At 48.3% G+C, this 20,162-nt stretch overlaps 1 protein-coding gene across 12 annotated transcripts in view; it reads left to right on the top strand.

Moving 5' to 3' along the window:
* Nucleotides 1-18,904, top strand: part of Unc79 (unc-79 subunit of NALCN channel complex) — a 242,092-nt gene extending 223,188 nt beyond the window's left edge. For 11 of the 12 annotated variants that reach the window (XM_075947625.1, XM_075947627.1, XM_075947626.1 and 8 more), the window contains 8 exons: nucleotides 275-352; nucleotides 4,382-4,471; nucleotides 7,148-7,323; nucleotides 7,984-8,170; nucleotides 10,125-10,322; nucleotides 11,922-11,999; nucleotides 16,702-16,743; nucleotides 18,328-18,904. In XM_075947625.1, coding sequence (XP_075803740.1) covers nucleotides 275-352; nucleotides 4,382-4,471; nucleotides 7,148-7,323; nucleotides 7,984-8,170; nucleotides 10,125-10,322; nucleotides 11,922-11,999; nucleotides 16,702-16,743; nucleotides 18,328-18,528 — 1,050 coding nt within the window. In that variant the 3' untranslated portion in view covers nucleotides 18,529-18,904. The remainder of the gene's footprint in view (nucleotides 1-274; nucleotides 353-4,381; nucleotides 4,472-7,147; nucleotides 7,324-7,983; nucleotides 8,171-10,124; nucleotides 10,323-11,921; nucleotides 12,000-16,701; nucleotides 16,744-18,327) is intronic. The other variant, XM_075947616.1, reaches the window with a different exon arrangement.
* The last annotated feature ends 1,258 nt before the right edge of the window (nucleotides 18,905-20,162 follow it).

The following is a 20,162-nucleotide window of genomic DNA, read 5'->3' as shown; positions in this document are numbered from 1 at the left end:
ACACACACACACACACACACACACATATGCACGCACGCACGTTCTTCTTTGTTCAATTCTGGGTTTCGTAAAGTTAGCATACACATGCTCATGTTGTTTCTAAGTGGACAGGAATGGACCGTCATGATTTGCAAGTCTGATATTTCGGGAAGGGAGGGACCATAACATAACAAAAGTAAACATGAATAAATTTTAGCCCTGTTAACAAGATTATAAGTTAGTTGTAACTATCTGAGTACTCTTAAAAATAATTCACCTTTCAATTTTTTATTAGTTTATTTGTGCAGATGCTGGAACCAAGCTAGCTGAGTCTACCATTCTGAGCAAGCAGATGATAGCCTCCGTGCCTGGGGTAAGTCCTAGCCGAGTTTATGGCCCGCGTTTTCTTATTTCAGCGAACAGTGTTTAGGAATGTAGGCTCTAAGACTGGGACCTGGCATTTACTAGTGGTGACTCTAGGGTCAAGTCACTTAAACTGTGGCTCCCCGCTTTTCTGTCACCCATGAATGAGATGCAGCAGGGTCTCGTGCATGTTGAGAACTGACTGGGATAATGCAGCTGAACGTTGTGCAGAGTAAATGCTGGTTATTAATGCTGCGTGTGCTGGCTTATACAAGCGAAAGACCAGCAGGGGCTTCATAGAACCCTCCCCAAAACAAAGCAATGCATGTTGACAAACATAGCAGCTGGGCGGTTTGTTTTCAGTTATGCTGCTTTTGTAACTGAGACGCAGCTGAGATCATCATTCTTAAAACTGAGTCCATACTTCAGACTCTTTCTTTAGGATAGGTTCATGGGAGAATTACTGCACCATTTATAAAGAGCTTTTAACAGTTGTCAGTATAATGTGAGAAGGTTTGCAATCAAATCCCAATTCCTAGGTGCTCAGCACCCAGGAATGCGTTGTTGTCTTGTGTGACATTTGCATGGGCATCCCAAGTAGTCAGGGTATGGCAACACTTGAGAGGTGGGCTTCTCTGTCCTTTGGCCCTCTGGAATCGACTAGCAAGGTTAGGGAAAGAGAACAAGTGCTAACATGGGAGACTCCAGCTTTGTTGTGCTTGCCTTACACAAGGACACACCAGCTACAAGAGAGGATGGGAAATGCGGTCCAGGGATGTGCTGGGGAAGAAGAGGGGACCTGGGCAGCAGCAGCTCTGTGCACACTCTGCCTCGGTTGACTAATTCCTTAGAGGGTTCTATTTGCTACCTATATGATTGACCAAAAATTCACCCCTACTCTGGAAAAGGTTTGTCAGAACCAAAGAAAAGAAGGCCGTCTACCACCACCACCTCCACCACCTCCATCACCACCACCTCCACCTCCACCACCACCTCCACCTCCACCACCTCCACCACCTCCATCACCACCACCTCCACCTCCACCACCACCTCCACCTCCACCACCTCCATCACCACTACCTCCACCACCTCCACCACCACCACCTCCACCTCCACCACCACCTCCACCACCACCACCTCCACCACCTCCACCTCCACCACCACCTCCACCACCACCACCTCCACCACCACCACCACCTCCACCTCCACCACCACCTCCACCACCACCACCTCCACCACCTCCACCACCTCCTCCACCACCTCCAACACCTCCTCCTCGCAGCAGTCACAGGGCCCTGCTCCAGAGCCTCCAGTTATACAAACCAGGCCATTCAAAAGACATCTTATTAAAGTTTTATTTTTATTATTTTATGTATTTGAGTGTTTCACCTGCATGTGCATCTATGCACCACATGCATACCTGGTCCCCAAGGAGATGGTGAGCCTCTATGTGGGTGCTGGGAATTGAACCCAGATCCTTGGCAAAAAGTGTTCTTGATCACTGAGCCAACTCTCCAGCCCCAAACGGCATATATTACTTTCACCTGCCACCAGTGAATTATAAATAAATAAATTCAAGTGTAATAAAAAATAAAAAATGTCCAAAACTATAAAAGTAAATGGCTAATCAGCAGGATTTTGTTCTTTCTCTTAAAAAACAGAACTTTAAGGTTTGACTGACATGTAGGAGGCTGTAGATCTCTGATGTAGGAAATGTGACAGACTTGGAGACGAGCTGACACCTGTGGAGCCATCACCTCTACACGATCTCACCATGAGAACACTTTACATAAGCTCAACCCTCAGTGTGAAGTTTTAAGCACACACCAGCATTGCCAGCTATAGGCACTATTGTTGCCTGGTGGCACTCTATCGGAACCCATCCCCATTGGCAAAGGCCTCCCCTCCTGCACCCCTCGGCACCTGGTTACTGAACTGACTGATCACGGTGAAGCGGAGGTGACAGGAGGTGACATTCTTACAAGCTCCTGGTGGGAGTGAAGCCAACCTTGGGGAAGCCAGCTTGACAATTTACTTCTAGAAACGTGTTTGAGAAAACAAAGGGGCCCTGGATATCTTATAATCAAGTATAATTTCTGATGTGCCATTAAAATAACAAAAATGAGAAACAAGGGGATGCCCAGCATCAGCCTGTTGTTTAGTTGACATCACCCAGAAGGCAGGCTGCTGTGTGGATGTCAGGCAGAGACTCCAAGAATGCTGCCCCATCAGGAGACACTGGGGATGCTCTGGTGTGCTTAACTGGAGGGCTGCCGAGCTAAGGCCATGTCAGTCTTCCCACAGGTCCGTGTCTGTTGGGCGCCCTCAGCAGAGTCCCAGGGAGGAAATGAGAGCAGTGACTGTCTCAGAGAAGAAAGGCAGGGTCTAGGATTAGGGGTTTAAAATCGTTCTTTTTAATGCTTGGCATTTGCCGCTTCCCGCCATGAACTCATGCCGCTTTTATAGTATAAGAAATGTGACTGTTAAGTCCGATGGATTTTGAAGAGCTGGGTGTGATTGATTTCAGCTCACATGCTTGAGGTTAGCGAGAGCCCAGCGCCTTTGTCACCAGTTTCCTATCAGGGCAAGGCAGAGCCCTCGATGACAGAGCACAGCCTCTCGTTCCTCTCTTCCTGGTGACACATCCATGTCTTACAAAGCGGGGATTGAAAATAGCCAGCGTGTGCCTTTGAAGTATAGGTGGCTCCCCGGGATTTTCCGGAGCCTAAGGTGGGTTTTAAGGCTGGATGTAGTTGCTGCCACTGGAACGAGCTTACCATGCAGTGGTAAATATTGAATGATGTCCCAGTGATTCTTTTCAGTGGCATTTGCCGAGTTGAAGTGCTATAAAATATTCCCCATGAAAGACACAGATCCCTTTCAGGAAATTCAAGAGCGGAGTCTCCGCTCTCCCTCGCGTGATACACGAAAGGTCAGAAAGAGTGGAATAAATTGAGGGTGGGGGACCCTGTTTTTGCATTACAGGATTCATATTGCAAATGCGGAGCACAATGCCCTTTTATAATTCCTTCGCTGGATTTGAATTAAAGGGAGAAAACCTTGGAACATGTGAGACGCTTGGAAAGCACTGACAGACTGGCCACTGACCTTATTTCACTATTTGTTATCCTGTCAGAGGAATTGACAAGCGGAACATTCTAGAAGAGAGGGGAGGTGATACAGTTCAGCGCTGTGCAGATTTACATGAATATGGGGGAAATGCAAGTCTCTGGGTGAGCTAGTTAAGTCTGTAATGTTCCAGATTTTCCTAAAGGAAACCCAGAGGGGCCGTTAGCAGGGTATTCACGGGGCTTCAAAGACGGCCTGCCTTTGATCCGCATTATGCGGCTGACATGTGGGTTCTCTCGCAGGCGCAGCTTTGATGCAGCAAGCCTGTCCGTCCACTTTCCTCTGTTTCGCTTTGAATCCCAGATTCACGGCACTGCTCCCAGAGAGCAGGTCCCAGCCAGTCCATAACCTACCACACAGAAAGCTTTTTCTTTTCTTGTGAAACGGACCAAACACACTTGAAGTGTGTGAGGGAGGCGCCCATCACACTTCTTTCTTCTACTTGTCTATCCTAGGAAGAACTCAAAACGAATACAAGTATCTCTTTAGTAATACACTGACTGCTTATGAGGTCAAGTCATGACGTGATTTGGAAAGAACTTTTTATTCTGCAAACCCGATATGATATGTGTGCAGGGGAGGTAAAAATGATCATGCTAGTGTTCACTCGATGGTGCACATCTCGTGCACATCCGAGACTTCCCTGGAGGTTCCAGCGGCCCCAGTTAAGTAGACTCTGGTGTTTAAGAGCAAGCAAGCATCACTTGGTTTGCCCGGTGGAAATAGCCATTGGTTTCATTTCTTTGAGGCCTTCCAGTTTCTTTGGTCTCCACCATAAACCTTCAAATCCAGTTTTGTACTTAAGGCAGTGGTGGGGGGACTAAGAGAGAATGAACCGGCTTTAGAGTGAGATTGTGGTGACAGCGAGAAGTGGTGCTGTGGCCGAGCCATGTGCCTGTGTTTACTGCAGTGTGGGACAGCAGCGATGGATTGCATACGGCAGTACGTCAGCGAAGTGCTGGACTTCATGGCAGACATGCACACCCTAACCAAGCTCAAGGTAAGAAGCTGGTGTCCACCTTCTCACCCCTTAGGGTCGCAGAACAGAAGGGTTTTCAGAGAATGAGGGAGATCGCAAGGGAATTTGTGGCTCCCTGCAGAAGCAGCTGCAGCACTGTGGAATGAGCCCATTTCTTGAGGGGTCTGAAGAATTGGAGTCCAGCAGTTCTGCAAAATAGAAAGAGGAAAGGAAAGACCTATGGTGTCAGCATTTTGTGTAGTTTTTAAAATATTTGCTCCATTCTTACAGTGTCCTTATTCAATATAAGCCCTGTTAAAAGTGTAGAAACTGAGGCTTGAGTGATGTGGTCCTGCTGTCAAGGTCACACTTCTCAGAAGTGGTGACATCAAAGTTGAACCCCAGACTGCTGTGAGCCCCAGTGGATCCCCCTTTCACCCAGCCAGAGCTCTCTCAATATCTCCAGTTCCATTTCCTCCTCTGCTAAGGGAGTCAGCAGGCTCCTCCCTTGTCTCGTGGGCTCAAGATGGATATGTAACAACACAGGAAGACTGTGGCCCTTTGCACATGCACAAACCAGTTATTGTTTGTATCTGCTACCTTCTTTAAGGAAATAATGAAGGGAATAGAACAGAATTCAATTTGTGTATGAACAAAATCCCAGTGCAGGGGTGTAGTAGTGGGGTGAGGGGCGTGGTAAGGGGGGTGAGGGGTATGGTAAGGAGGTGAGGGGTGTGGTAAGGAGGTGGGGGTGTGGTAAGGAGGTGAGAGGTGTGGTAAGGGGTGGGGTGAGGGGTGTGGTAAGGAGGTGAGGGTGTGGGGGCGGGGTGAGGGGTATGGGGGCGGGGTGAGGGGTATGGGGGCGGGGTGAGGGGTGTGGTAATGGGGCGGGGTGAGGGGGTGTGGTAAGGGGGCGGGGTGAGGGGTGTGGTAATGGGGCGGGGTGAGGGGTGTGGTAAGGGGGCGGGGTGAGGGGGTGTGGTAATGGGGCGGGGTGAGGGGTGTGGTAAGGGGGCGGGGTGAGGGGTGTGGTAATGGGGCGGGGTGAGGGGTGTGGTAAGGGGGCGGGGTGAGGGGTGTGGTAATGGGGCGGGGTGAGGGGTGTGGTAAGGGGGCGGGGTGAGGGGTGGTGATGGGATGAACGACTGATGCAAATGCCTTTGTCTGCCATGGTCCTATCAGGAACCTAAAAGATTAAAATCTAAAATAGTTGAGGAAGGCTCAGGACAAGGGCAGATGGGAAGCCCAGCACCGTCCAGAGAGTGACAAAGAACCAGCCGAGAACGTGGCTTCTTCACTAGGCTCCACCTTAGCGTTCTGCTCAGGCAGCTAGGGTGTTTCTCGCTATGGTGATGGGGAGAAGAGCAAAGACAAGGGATAGAAAGTACCACGTCTAAACCCAGCCATTTTAGAGTGAGCGTCCCTGTCCTTTAGTAATATGCTGGTCCCCAATCACAGAGTCTGGTCACATGAACTTAAATGACTTTAATACAAGAAGAGGCGGCAACTGTTATCTAAACATTTTGAGCTTGTTTTACAGAAGCTTCTGGAAAAACGTTCCCTAACACCAGTGATAGTTGAAAAGATGATAAATCCAGCCCTCTGATCGCTAATTCAAGTTAGGGAGCAGATCACAACCCTCAAGCAGCTACAAGGTTTGGGATGGGAGCTTTTAGAGAGGTGCTCAGATGAACTCATGGGAAGAAAAAGTTTAGTAGAACACTAACACTATGGTCAGGCAGACAGACAGACAGAAGCATGGCAGTTGCTCTAAAGAAAGTTTAGGACCTAGCACCAAAGAAACATTGCATGGTGGAACCCCTGAAGAGAGGACTCAGAGCCCACATTGCAGAAGTGGGTCACCTCTCTGAGGATGGAGGCACAAGCATACAATGCAACCAGGATCTCTGATTCCCAGGCAGGAGGCAGGGAAGGAAGGGGTGGGGGTTGTGACCACCAATACCCGCTTTGATGTAGTCTCTTCTCCCAGATGAGGGCTCCTGGCTCTGGGAAGTCTGTTAGCTGGGACTCTGGACAATGTCTCTAGGTGACTGTGTCTGTGGAAGGGGACAGTTGCAGAGAACTCTGGCCAGAGTGCCAGTTGGCTTACCCGTGGTCATCGGCTACTAGGAGTAGAACCTATGTCTCAAGTCCCTGAGCAACTTAGCAAATATATATTGGGTGTCTGTATTACACCTGCATTGTTGTAGGCATTAGGATTGCATTGATGGGCAAACAACAGATACAGACACGGGAGCTGTCCTCGTGCTGTTCAGAGTCTGCTAGGACACCAGATTTGTTGAATATTTCACATAAACTGAAACAAAACTGTGGCTTTTACAATTGCTGTAAACACACAGTAGACAGTAGCGTGGACCTGGCCAGGAAGTTCAGGGAAGGCTTTCTAAGGGAAGTGATACTTGAGCTAAATTTGAACAATTCAGCAAAGAGGAGCGGTGTTTCAGATGGAGGAGTTGGGGTGGGACAGCAGAGCTGACGCAACAGAGCCCAGAATGGAGGAAGGCCTGGACAGTAGGCACTCTGACTCTATAGGCCACAGGTTGGTCGCATTGGCCCCATCCTGCCTCACTCCCATCCCCAGCTCTTAGCCTAAGAACAGAGGGAAACCATTTAAGAAGTTAAGTGGGTTGTGTGCCCAGAGTGCTACCGGGTGCTATGGGAACGACCTGACCTTCGAAGTGTCCTTGGACTTTACAGAGCCACATGAAGACATGCTCCCAGCCTCTGCATGAGGACACCTTCGGTGGTCATCTCAAAGTTGGCCTGGCTCAGATTGCAGCTATGGAAATCTCCCGGGGCAACCATAGAGATAACAAGGCTGTGGTCCGCTATCTGCCTTGGCTCTACCACCCTCCTTCCGCCATGCAGCAAGGGTGAGACTCTTCTTACTTTTAAAGGGGAGGGGACTGGAGAGAGAGCCCCATGAAGAAGAGCACTGGCTGCTTTCCCACAGGACCTGGATTCGATTCCCAGCACACACATGGCGGCACACAGCTGTCTGTAACTCCAGTCCCGGGAGATCTGACACCCTCTTCTGGCTTTTGTGTGCCCTGCACATACATCGTGTACAGACACACGTGGAGGCAAAGCACCCACACACAAAGAATACATATAAATGGTGGTGGAGCGGGGGCAATGAGCAGAAGTGCCCCTGAATCCCTGGGGTTTAGCTGGAGCTCATGGCTGTGGGGAAGATCTGTGGGAGTGGCCAGCAAGAGAGGAGCTCTGTGCCCCTTTCTCCCTCGAGAGGATGCCAGGGGAGGATTTCCTGATGAGAAGAAAGAAAGGATTCAGAAAAGGAGACAGCCAGGCTGACTGAAGGATACTGAATCTTGTCCCACCTAAGCTGCTCCTTCCTGAAGGGGAAATCCGGGATTAGAGCAGAAAGCAAGACAAATAGCTAAGACTCTTGCCTCGGCGTTTTGTGTACTTGCCCGTAAGACCACATCCCTTCCTCCAGTAAATGTCCGCTGAGCATTGAAGGAAAGAGAAAACATAAAGTCACCCTCCATACGTCCTTTCTTTCCTGACAGACCTAAAGAATTCATCGAGTGTGTCTCCCACATCCGGCTGCTGTCCTGGCTGCTCCTGGGGTCCCTCACCCATAATGCGGTCTGTCCCAATGCCTCCTCCCCCTGCCTTCCAATACCTCTGGATGCAGGTTCCCACATCGCAGACCACCTTATTGTTATCCTAATTGGATTTCCAGAGCAATCAAAGGTAAGTGATTTCTGCAGGTTCAGACTCAGTGCATTGGAATTGCTAATGGAGACCCTTATCAGCCAATTAGTTTCTTCTGAGAAGTGAAGGCGGTTCAGCTCACCCTCCTGCTGCTGCTGGGAAAGAACTCTGCTAATGCCTTCCTTAAAGTTGTTTAAATCCCCAGGCTGTCCTTTTCTCCCATGAAACTGTTTCCTGGCTTACTTTTATGGAGATAAATTATAGAGTCAAGGAAGAGTTAGTTTCTCAGGCATTTTTTTGTCTCAAAACAATATAGAGAAATAACAGGTTACACATTCAATAAGAATTCTGTGCTTTGAACCAAGGATGAAGCGGAGCGGGGGCATGGGATGTATGCCTCATCTCATTCTTTGTGCGCTATCTTTTCAACTCAGATCCCTTAGGACACATGAATGCACAGCATGGGAATACGGCTAGCGTGGTGCTCAGAGAAGCACACTGGAATCACCCACAACTGCAGAGACACATAGCGGCCTCAAGGGAATAAAGGAAAACCCAGGCAGATCCAAGTCATGACACCCCAAGTCATCTCCCGGGAGCCAAAGGCCAGTCCCAGAGCTTAGGCAAACTCTAGGAGGTCCCAGGGGGTTTATGAGATGCTGAGATTTAGGCCAGAGCAAGCTCTGTGAGAAAATCAGGGTGCCCACCGAGTGACCCACATGACACTTACAAAAGGAACTGGTCCACCCAGACCTGTGTTGCATCCTTAAGGAAGGTACTTGTACCTTTGAGCCCCATCCTTGTGTGGCTCAAGGGACTTGACCTGACCGGGCAGTGGGAGGATTAAGAAAAGATAGTTTACACCGAGAAGTTGGGATCGGACAGTCAGGACTCTCTGATAGAGAAACCTCAACTGCCCAGAAGTGCAGTGTCCAGATTGGACAGAGGGGCGGGTTATTGCCTGCAGCTGAACAAGGAGGTGTGGTTATTAGGTACAGATAAACGACAGAACAGCTATCTGTGTTGTGTACGGGCAGGTTTGTGGTATACAGATGGTTTAGCTAATCTCATAGGAGCAGTGTCTGCAAGGGGAGCAGTCTCTGCAAGGGGAGCAGTCTCTGCAAGGGGAGCAGTCTCTGCAGGGGGAGCAGTCTCTGCAAGGGGAGCAGTCTCTGCAGGGGGAGCAGTCTCTGCAAGGGGAGCAGTCTCTGCAGGGGGAGCAGTCTCTGCAAGGGGAGCAGTCTCTGCAGGGGGAGCAGTCTCTGCAAGGGGAGCAGTCTCTGCAGGGGGAGCAGTCTCTGCAAGGGGAGCAGTCTCTGCAGGGGGAGCAGTCTCTGCAAGGGGAGCAGTCTCTGCAAGGGGAGCAGTCTCTGCAAGGGGAGCAGTCTCTGCAAGGGGAGCAGTCTCTGCAAGGGGAGCAGTCTTGAGTCTCTCAACATCTGGGACAAGGATGTTGTGCGTATACATGCACACTGAGCAGAAGCTGTCATCCCTCTGAGCCTCACAGCAGGGGGAGGCTTTGCCAGTTTCCCATGGGTCTGAAGCTATGTTGCTTGGCATTGCCGTGCCCATGCCAAAAGCACACATCGGCTGAAGACTTCAGTCAGTCAGAATGTCCTTTGCTCCCCATGACCTTTGTGGACTTGAAAAAGTTGTTTAACCTTCCTCAGCTTCAGTTCTTCATCTTATTATTATCCCTGTTTTATAGATGTGGAAACACACTACCACGGCAAAATAGAACGACTGTTTTCCTAACCCAGCTTAGGGATGCAAATGTCCGTCTCCTAAAAGGACGAGGCAGTGGGTAGATTTCCTCTGCAAATTTAGGCGCATCCTTCTGGAAAAGAGGCTCCAAGCACACTTGCACTGGCAGAGAGGAGCCAATTGGAGGAACCAGGAGTCTGTGTCTGTGCTCACGCCTCTGTGCTTCTGTGCTCCTGGGCATGGCCACCTGCTGTGAGCACAGAGCAACACACATCCTCTTCCTTTCCAGACCTGTGTGCTCCACATGTGCTCCCTCTTCCATGCTTTCATCTTTGCTCAGCTCTGGACGGTGTACTGCGAACAAAGTGCCGTGGCGACAAACGTCCAGAATCAGAACGAGTTCAGCTTCACAGCAATACTAACAGCACTGGAATTTTGGAGTAGGGTGACACCCAGCATCCTTCAGCTGATGGCTCACAACAAAGTGGTGAGTTTGTGAAGAGCCTTCTGAGCTACACAAAGAAAAAGAAAAAAATCAAAATATCTAAGCCACTCCTAGTCATAAGCCCACAAATATGTATGCAACATAATAATTTGTGTGTGTTAAGTGTTATTTAGCCATGCCTTTATATCAAAGAAACATATTGTAGGTCATGATATTTAAAAAACAACCAAATGCAAAGCAAACAAATTTTAGCTCTTCTACCTAGAGCTAAATGAACTCCATGTGAGATTTCTACCATTAAGATGGTATAAAGACAAACAATTAGGAGAAAACCCATGTCAGGTTTGGATTCAAAAACCATATGTGTAAACTTCTGCCATGAGATAGTCTTTCTGGCATAGTGTGAGAGCAGACTAACTATGGGAGGTCATTCTACCTGAGTCTCAAAGCCAAGAGAGGATCTGTTCCAGATTACACCAGAAACATCTGGAGAATGCTTAACCTGTACCCATTTCATTAAACAAACTTGGACGGTCCTCCTGGAACCAGTTGGAGGTGTGTGGGAGCTATTTCTGAGAGATCCTGGGGTTCATTTGGTGTTTGAAGGATTCTCAGCTAAAGGAGCAGCAGCCAGGCTCCACGGGTGCAGGGCAAACACGTCCCACCTGGCCACAGAGATATTCAGACATGTGTCTTCAGTGAGGAGTATTTCCTGCTAGCATTTTGTTAAGAAGGAGGACTGTGTATTTTTTTTTATTGAAACATTCGCATTTCTCTGAGAAGGAGGTAGCCCAGTTTTACACAGGGAAGGATGTTTGGTTCAGTAAAGGAAGGTTATGCTCATGTCAGGGTTTGGAAACAGTTCCTGGGCCTCAGGAGATGATTGCGTTTATTGGGTCAGTCACAGTTCTGAGACCAAACACAAGCTCAGCAATCAGCTGTTAAGTTATTCTGGAGACACCAAAACTGGAGCTTTACACGTTATGCTGGAGATTAGCGTGTTCATTCAGTGTCAGCATGCTGGTGTCAACGCTTTCGTCCTGTCACTCAAATGTTACAAACGAGCATGTCCCCAAACATATAATATTACATATGAATTTTAATTTATTTTTTTTCTGGAAAGTTTATTCAGCCCGGTAAAACATTCTAGTAATTTAATTTAAAATCCATCCCTAAGGATTTCCAAGGAGGGACACAATCTTGTCTGAACTGGTGCAAGTATGGCTATCTGCGCCCCAGGGGTTCAGACCTGCGAGGCAGATCTGTAGTATACTGAGCCACTCCCTGGGAGACATTCCTGTGAGTGGAGAACGGATCAAGATGGAGAAAGAGATCGACCCTGAAGGTCCTGAGGGTGATGCTGATGCCGCCCGTGGGTCTTCCAGTGGGAGTCATGGTGCCCTGTAAGTCAGCCACCTCTGGGCTTCAGCAGCATCTGCTGAGGGAGGAAGCCTTCGGCTCTTTGCAAAGTCTGTTTCTGGTGCCAGGTTTTGGAGGTGAATGGAAGCCTCTCTGTGGTCTCCAGTCATTAGGCAGGAAGACCTCCTGGATGCAGGGCACCAGTCCTCTGTGGCTGATCACAGGTTTACAGGGTTTCTTGTTCCCCGGGAGTGGGATTGACTTTGATGTTTGTTGTTTCAGATGGTAGAAATGGTGTGTCTCCATGTGATTAGCTTAATGGAGGCATTGCAAGAATGCAATTCAACCATTTTTGTCAAGGTAGGAACAACTTGCGATATTTATAGATCATTTTATATTGCTAAAATAAATATGGATATGTTTTGAATTGTGATCTAAAGAGGGAAACAGAATGGGTTCAGTTTAAACATGTACAGTTGGGGCTGGAGAATATGGCTTCACAACACCTTACCAAGTGGCTATCATGCCCTGTCTGGTCTTGCTGTACGCTGTGATGCATTCTTCCATATCAGAGCATCGCTGCGCGTAACGCAGGAGTTAAAATAGACAGGGGAACACTGCTTTGGAAACAGCCCTATGACCATGCAATCCAGGTGGTGGTGCCTCACTTGGCAAAAGCCACCCAGAAAACCAAAGAAGTGACTGTGCAGTTGCTTGACTTGCCCCCTGCTGCTCTCCCTGACATCGTTAGTCTCGTGTGTTGATATTTTAAGTACGTGAGAAGTGAGTGGACAAGAGGATGATTCAAGCCTTCGTCATCTTTCCAGAAGCAGCAGAGTATGATGTCAGATTAGAGTGAGGAGGACCTGGTGAAAGTGTGTCTGTTAGCTTCACTTTAGCTGCAAAGAGCATTCTAGTTCCTCCATGACACTTAATGTAGTAAAACTTTTATTAGTGTATAGCAATTATCGTCATAGCAGTCCGTACATGCATATGTTATATGGTGTAGCCAGTTTCTATCATTAGTTATTTTGGGAGTTGGGTGTTAGTATCTTGCTGTGGTTTAAATTGTATTTCTTTACTGACAGATGATGCTGATGTCTTTTCATTTGCATGTTTGCTATGTGTGTATCTGCTCTGTGAAGTGTCTGTTAATTATCTGCCTATATTTCATTGGGTTGAGGTTTGTTTGTTTGTTTGTTTTCATTATTGAGTTGAGAGATACAAAACCTTGGTCAGAAAGTGGTCTCAAGGATTTTTTTTCCTTTTATTGTCTAGACAGCATAAAAGTTTTTTATTTTGGTAAAGTATCATTAATCAAATGTCTTCCTCCCTCTCCTACCTTTTCTATTTCTCTCTATAGACAGTGTTTTATACAGCCAAGGCTGTGCTTAGACTTACTGTGTACCCAAGGCTGCCTTAGACATGTGTACCTAAGGCTGGCCTTAAACTTACTGTTTGTCCAATGCTGGCCTTAGACTTATTGCATACCCAAAGCTGCCTTAGACCTACTGCATGCCCAAGGCTGGTCTTAGACCTACTGCATGCCCAAGGCTGGTCTTAGACCTACTGTGTACCCAATGCTGGTCTTAGACCTACTGTGTACCCAATGCTGGTCTTAGACGTACTGTGTACCCAAGGTTGGTCTTAGACCTACTGTGTACCCAATGCTGGTCTTAGACCTACTGTGTACCCAAGGCTGGTCTTAGACCTACTGTGTGTCCAAGGCTGGTCTTAGACCTACTATGTGCCCAAGGCTGGTTTTGGACTCCTGATCCTCTCAGTGCTGAGACCACAGGCATGAACCGCCATGTCCAATTCTCATTTTTTCCTTTTATCCTTTTGATGTTGCAATTCTAGAAAGTCTTTGTCTAATCCAAAGTCATGTAAAATTCCTTCATTTAATTGTTGTCTTCCTTCTTTAAATTAAAAATAGGTGTAAGATTCTTTCTCTATCCTTCTGCTGATCCTCCTGTCTGTGTCGTTTTGGTCTGTCTTCTGATGACTGCTCTCTTCACTTGGGGGTCACTTTTCCTATTTCTTTGCTTGCCTTGTCTGGTGGATTTTTTTAAATTGAATTCTTGACATTGTGGATTTGGGTGCTGTCTGTTTTTCTATTCATTTGTAGCTTCTTGCGCTCATTCAGTGACATAATTAAATTACTCACAAGTCTTTTAACCTTTCCTAGGCTCGCTTTTTAGATTTGTTAATTGAGCCGGGAGCTTATCTTTCAGAGTACAGCATTTAGAAAGAAATGCAACGCTCCTTTCACTTCTAACAGAGCCTTCCGTGACTGTATCTCTTCAGAAGAGCAGCACCACGTGAGACAGCACCCATCTTATGTCACCTTCCGTGACTGTATCTCTTCAGAAGAGTAGCACCATGTGAGACAGCACCCATCTTATGGGTACTTGTTCTGTGATGTAAACACTTCCTACCAGCCAGTGAGCACAACCTCTTCTTGCTCTGTGTGACCAGCCAGGGTTGTTTCCCTGCAGCACTTTGCATCATTTTTCTTCCATTCTGGTGTTGTTTCTATTGCTGTGCGCTGGCCAGTTTTCAGCTGAAGTGCAGGGAGACCCTTTATGGATCTGTAGTTTGCTGTCTCTGCTGCAGTTCTTTTTTCTCATTGTCTCTGTGCAGCTCCCCCCTCTCCAGTTTGCCCTGCAAACTTCAGCCACGTGGAAGAGCAACTTCATCTTCAGATACTCCACATTGCCTGTGCAGTCAGAATGTCTCTGCAGACCACTGCAGGCTGCCCCTGCAAGCAGACTCTCTGCATGCTCAGAAACTACTCCTGGCTTACCTGAGCCACCAAGCAATCTCCACATTGGACCCTGACTCCAATTTCCATGTCTTTCCTCATCTTCCTTCAACTGTCTCCATCCTAGTTGGTGAATGGGTTGTCACTCTGCCCCTCTCTGGGAGGCATTCTGAATTTGGAATAAGGCCCAAATCCCCTAATGGGACATCTAAGGTCGTTTGTGTGTTCATGGAGGTTTGCTTGGCCTTTGTTTTCTAAACCTCTTTTCCATGACTTTATCCTAAGAATCTTTCCCCTGGGCACCCACGAGCCCCTCCCATCCCTTATCGCTCTGCGGACTCACACAGCATCCATGCTTTGTCCCTTTGCCAAGCACTTTGTACCCTTTGTCTGGGCCACCGTGGTGAGAACCTAGGCTGGGCGACTTAAATATCAGAAGTGTTTGCTTCCTCAGTTCTGGAGACTGGAGGGCTGAGAACAAGGTACCAGCGGGGCTGACTCTTTCTGGGGACAGAGAGGGCATCTTCCTGCCTCTCTCCCAGCCTTCAGCAGATCTTTGGCATCCCTTGGCTTGCGGCCCTCTGCTTCCATCTCTTCATAGTGTTCTTCCCGTGTATCTGTGTCCAGTCTCCCCTCTTCATAAGGATGCTAGCTGTGTTGGCCTGTGTGACCCCATCTTAACTGACTGTATCCTCAACAGTGTCATTTCCAGATAAGGCCACATTCTGAGCCACTGTGGACTAAAACAGCAATGCAGATTTTGTGGAAATATGATTTAACCTGTAACAGCCCGGCAGCTGTGTTGGAGTGACAGGAGGAGCACAGAGTGCAGTGTCACAATGCCTGTCTGTGTATGAAGGCACCAACATTCCCAAGCCTACTGGATTGTCATTTCTTGCCGCATTTGCATGTCACCAATGAGAGTTGGGGGGACACGTCAGAAAATGGACGTTATGTCCTGCTCCTGACTTCCAGATTTACGAGGCTATGAACATTTACTCACATTTTAATGGACTGAAGTGTGACCAAGAGGTCAAAGCGGAGAGCAGGGAGCTGCTGTGGAGGCAGCATGGAGTTGCATGACCCCCCAAGGAAGGGACACTTCAGAGCACAGCAGAGAGGAACGCTGTGGGCACCTTAAACATTCCCAGCTCCACCTTGCCTTCTCAACTCTTTCCAGGGCTTTCCTGTGAACCTGCCCCGGCCCCTCATACATCCCTCCTGCTCTCCTCCCTGCACGCTCCTGGGAGCTGTGTGTGGGTCTAGTCTTACTTCCCACTCCAAATCAGGCTCCTCCAGGGCTCTCTTTTTCGTGCTGTGGACACACTCTGTACCTTAGTGGTATTGTGCACACTGTCCTAGGGTACTCTTATGTAGGCAAATCTAGTCGCCCTTTCTCCTAGAGCTGTGGCACTAAAGATCCTGACAAGGAAATCCCATTTCAAGAAAGTGGGGATTTAATTAAATAAATACACAGTTAATTTCCCATGCTTGGTAGCTTTCAAGAGACCATCAGTCATTCACTCTAAATTGTGTGTTTTAAGCATTTACTGGGTGCTTATTCGCCTCCAGATGTTGCCATCTCAGTGACACCACTGATAGCAGCGGCTCCGTGGCAGACACAATCTCTTGTGGTGCTGAGTGCTCGGTGCAGCCTGTGTGGCCGACACACGTCTCTTGTGGTGCTGAGTGCTCGGTGCAGCCTGTGTGGCAGACATAATCTCTTGTGGTGCTGAGTGCTCGGTGCAGCCTGTGTGGCAGACACAATCTCTTGTGCTGAGTGCTTGGTACAGCCTGTGTGGCAGACACATGTCTCTTGTGGTGCTGAGTGCTCGGTGCAGCCTGTGTGGCAGACACAATCTCTTGTGCTGAGTGCTTGGTGCAGCCTGTGTGGCAGACACATGTCTCTTGTGGTGCTGAGTGCTCGGTGCAGCCTGTGTGGCAGACACAATCTCTTGTGGTGCTGAGTGCTCGGTGCGGCCTGTGTGGCAGACACATCTCTTGTGGTGCTGAGTGCTCGGTGCGGCCTGTGTGGCAGACACAATCTCTTGTGGTGCTGAGTGCTCGGTGCGGCCTGTGTGGCAGACACGATCTCTTGTGGTGCTGAGTGCTCGGTGCGGCCTGTGTGGCAGACACGATCTCTTGTGGTTCTGAGTGCTCGGTGCAGCCTGTGTGGCAGACACAATCTCTTGTGGTGCTGAGTGTGCTCAGTGCAGCCTGTGTTCCTGTGTGCTAATGGAAGCATATGTGGGGGAGTGGGAGACAGCAATAACCGGCCTCCTGTCTCTCTCCATACAGCTGATCCCTATGTGGTTGCCAATGATTCAGTCAAATACCAAGGTAAGCCATCCCCTGGGCTGCCTGGAGCTCTGCTTCCTCCAGAGCCCCTCAGCGCATCTGTAAGAGGACACTGCTACTCCCTTGGCTATAGAGAAAGAACAGTTTTGGCCTACTCGGGTCTCATGGGCTAATAATACTGGAGACCTGTGGCAGGTAAGGGGCCTGCAGAGGGCATCACTAGGAGCCCTGGTCCCACTGCTCACTGTGGATGAAGATGCAGGGGTGGAAGACTCTACACTAGGTCTGAGCAGGTTCAGCCCATCCATGACAAACTCTATTTAAGGAGGATAACCATGGAGTCTGGTCCAAGCACACTTGGTGATGTCATCTGATAAACAAAATTGATTTTTTCTGGGATGGAGAGAATTCCAGCAAGAAAGGATAGCACTGAATGAATGGCAGAATTAGACTAGAAAGAACCCACTTTCTTCATTTTACATATGAGGAAATTTAAAACCATAAAAAACAGTGACTTGGATAGGGTCCCAAATCCTGGAAGGGGGCCCCCAAGTGAATGTACTTCCCAATTCCACGTCTCACTGGTGGTGACACTTTGACATATACACCTTAGTGACAAATATAGTGGGATTGGCAATTAACTGCAAAGCCAAACAAAAATGCACTGTCCACAACTGGTGTCTGTCTATTGCCCCTGGATTGTGGGGGAGGGGAAGAGGGCGGCCACATTCTTGCTGGTTCTCCTTCCCCAGGATGGGAAGCCATACTGATGGAAGGAGAGGGGTGTGGACTCAAGACCCCTGGGCCATCAAAAGCCAGCAGGGCAACTGCTAGCAGCCTTTGCATCCTGACTAGCTAGTGGTGGCTGGCAGGGCAGGGACTTAGGGACCATTAGAACCTACTTCAGTTCCAGTTTTTATGATCAAAATGAGCCGCTAGCCCTCCTGCCTGAGGCATTCCAAACTGTCAGTCCCACAGTTCATCTGATTTGTGGCAATCTGTGGCAATTTCACAAAGTACCAAGGACTGGCCAGGAGGGCTTGGTGAGGAGCCGGGAAGGGAGGCATTTGTCATGGCCTCTCAGTGTCAACTGTCATAGACACAGAAAGACCCTTATAATATAAATATGTACTGAGCACCTGCAATGGGTCAGCTCACCTTCTAGAAAATCTGTTAACTCACTTGTCTTATGGAGCCCCTGAAATAAATATGTCCCCACCTTACCTGGGACAAAAACTTACCAGACCCTGTCCCACAGCTTCCCTGGGGGACTGGAATTTGAAATAGGAACCTTCCTTTAGAGAGCCGAGTGCTAACCACTGTACCAGGCCGCTGGGCTGGATATGAGTGGCTGCTCAGGACCAGGTGCTGGGCATCAGCTCCATGTTCCCGTTGCAGTGAGTGAACATGAGCTCGTCACTATCTGGATGGAGTTGGGCCAGGATAACTGTAGCAGCACAGAGCAGGCTCACGCTGCCCCTATTCCCCTCCACCCCCAGCACTGTCAGATCTGAAGGCTTTTCTCAGGCCAGGTCTGCGTTCTACCTGCCGACCAGCCGCCATGCCCATCCCCACCTGACTCACGCACTCAGTGGAAAGAACTGAACGGTCCCCCTTTCTCAACAGCACTTATCCGCCGGCCTCCAGCTTCGTCTCCAGGCCATCCAGAACAACGTGAACCACCACAGCCTAAGGACGCTGCCCGGCTCGGGCCAGAGCAGTGCTAGCCTAGCTGCCCTCCGCAAATGGCTGCAGTGCACCCAGTTCAAGATGGCCCAGGTGGAGATCCAGTCCTCAGAAGCAGCCTCTCAATTCTATCCTCTATGAGTGGACTCCTGGCTCCAGCGTCAACACTCTGGCTTAGCAATAATGGGTATAAAAACAAACAATTTGATCCAGGCAGGTTGGGGAACACTGGTACTGTACAGTCTCTTTCTAGTTTAGTATCAAGACGTGCAGGCCGGACAGGGCCGCAAACGAAGCTTTCTTGCTACACGCATTTCTGATGACTCCTTGGGCTATCTGATTAAGTGTTTCCTTACATTATTTTTTAAGAAAAAAAAACCAAATCATTTTTCTTTATCTAACTTCTATTTTTTTTAAGAAAAAATAAAAAAAACAGACTGGTGGGTACTCACAGAAAAGTTGTATAAAGCCCCCTGTTGCTATTTTTGATGATAGAGAATAAATAGGGTTTTTGAAACCTTTGTAGTGTTTTTTCTTAAAACTCTACTCTTGGCAATGCAATAATGCAAAACAAAAACATACAAAAGTCACCAGAATCCAGTGACACCTGACCGAAGCTTTTTGCCATTTGTCATTATCCTGGGAAGAGGCAGCTTGCTAGGAACATTACGAAGTGCACTTAGGAATTAGACGGTTAATCTGTGCCAATTGTTTTTTTTTTATCTTAATATACTTTCCAAAACTGTCTGGTAAGTCATTTTATTGTTATTATTGTTATTATTATTGATTTTTGTGAGACTTGAGACAGGGTTTCTCTGTGTAGCCCTGGCTGTCCTGGAAGTAGCTCTTGTAGACCAGGCTGGCCTCGAACTCACGGAGATCCTCCTGCCTCTCCCTCCTGAGTGCTGGGATAAAAGGCATGAGTCACCATGCCCAGCTTAGTCTTACTGTTTTTAAAACTAATTTTTCAACTCATTAGTTCCTGGATGTGTTTTCCTCTAAGCTTTATGGTAACTTTTTTAGATTTGTGAGTAATGGATTTTATGCTTTTGTTAACACTTGGATAGGGCTCCATTCAAAACTGTAGACTGCGCAGGGGACCAGAGGAGTTCCCGCACTGGCACAGAGCACCACCCCTGGAGTTACTTTTCAGGAAGTGGAATTTTAATCGCGGAAGAGCACAGAGGTGATGTGCAGTCACACCTCAGCAGTTGACCGGATCCCCGGAGCAGCTTCTCTTCTCTGCCCTCTAATGCACTGACAGAGAAGACGGAATATACACTAAAGCTGTAAGCTGACAGATGAGTCGATGCATTTTTACTATCTTTCTGAGCCTGGGGTTTTTTAAAACTCAACCTCCAGTGCTAGCATTTAGTTCCTGACAACCATTTCTTCAGGGCTTTTGTAGCTCCTCACTTCCTCTAAGGCTGCAATTACTCATTCAGACAAGGGCTTCCCTCCTTAATCTGCTCCACTTTCTGGTGAGGACCTTGAACGCACAAGATAATATCCCCCTTTAAAACGAGTTGGTTAGCAAGAGCCTCTTTTCTTCTGGGAAGTCTGAAGCATTTCTCGGGGAAAATGAGTCCTCAGGTGCAGGTGTGCTCCAGGGAGGACCAGAGGTTGGTGCTTCTGAGAGCCTGCTGGGAGCCTTTTGTGGCAAGAGTGCCAAAGTGATTCTTTTGTATCAGATTTTCACAAAAGGTCCTCTTGAGCAGTCTGAACCCTCCTCTGCCCCCAGTCGTTCGTGGCTGTGTTTCTGTGAATATTCTGTG

The sequence above is a fragment of the Microtus pennsylvanicus genome, chromosome 14 (assembly GCF_037038515.1).
Source record: "Microtus pennsylvanicus isolate mMicPen1 chromosome 14, mMicPen1.hap1, whole genome shotgun sequence".
Classification (NCBI taxonomy): domain Eukaryota; kingdom Metazoa; phylum Chordata; class Mammalia; order Rodentia; family Cricetidae; genus Microtus; species Microtus pennsylvanicus.
The sequence above is the reverse complement of the archived record's forward strand: the minus strand, read 5'-3'. Positions and strand labels throughout refer to the sequence as shown.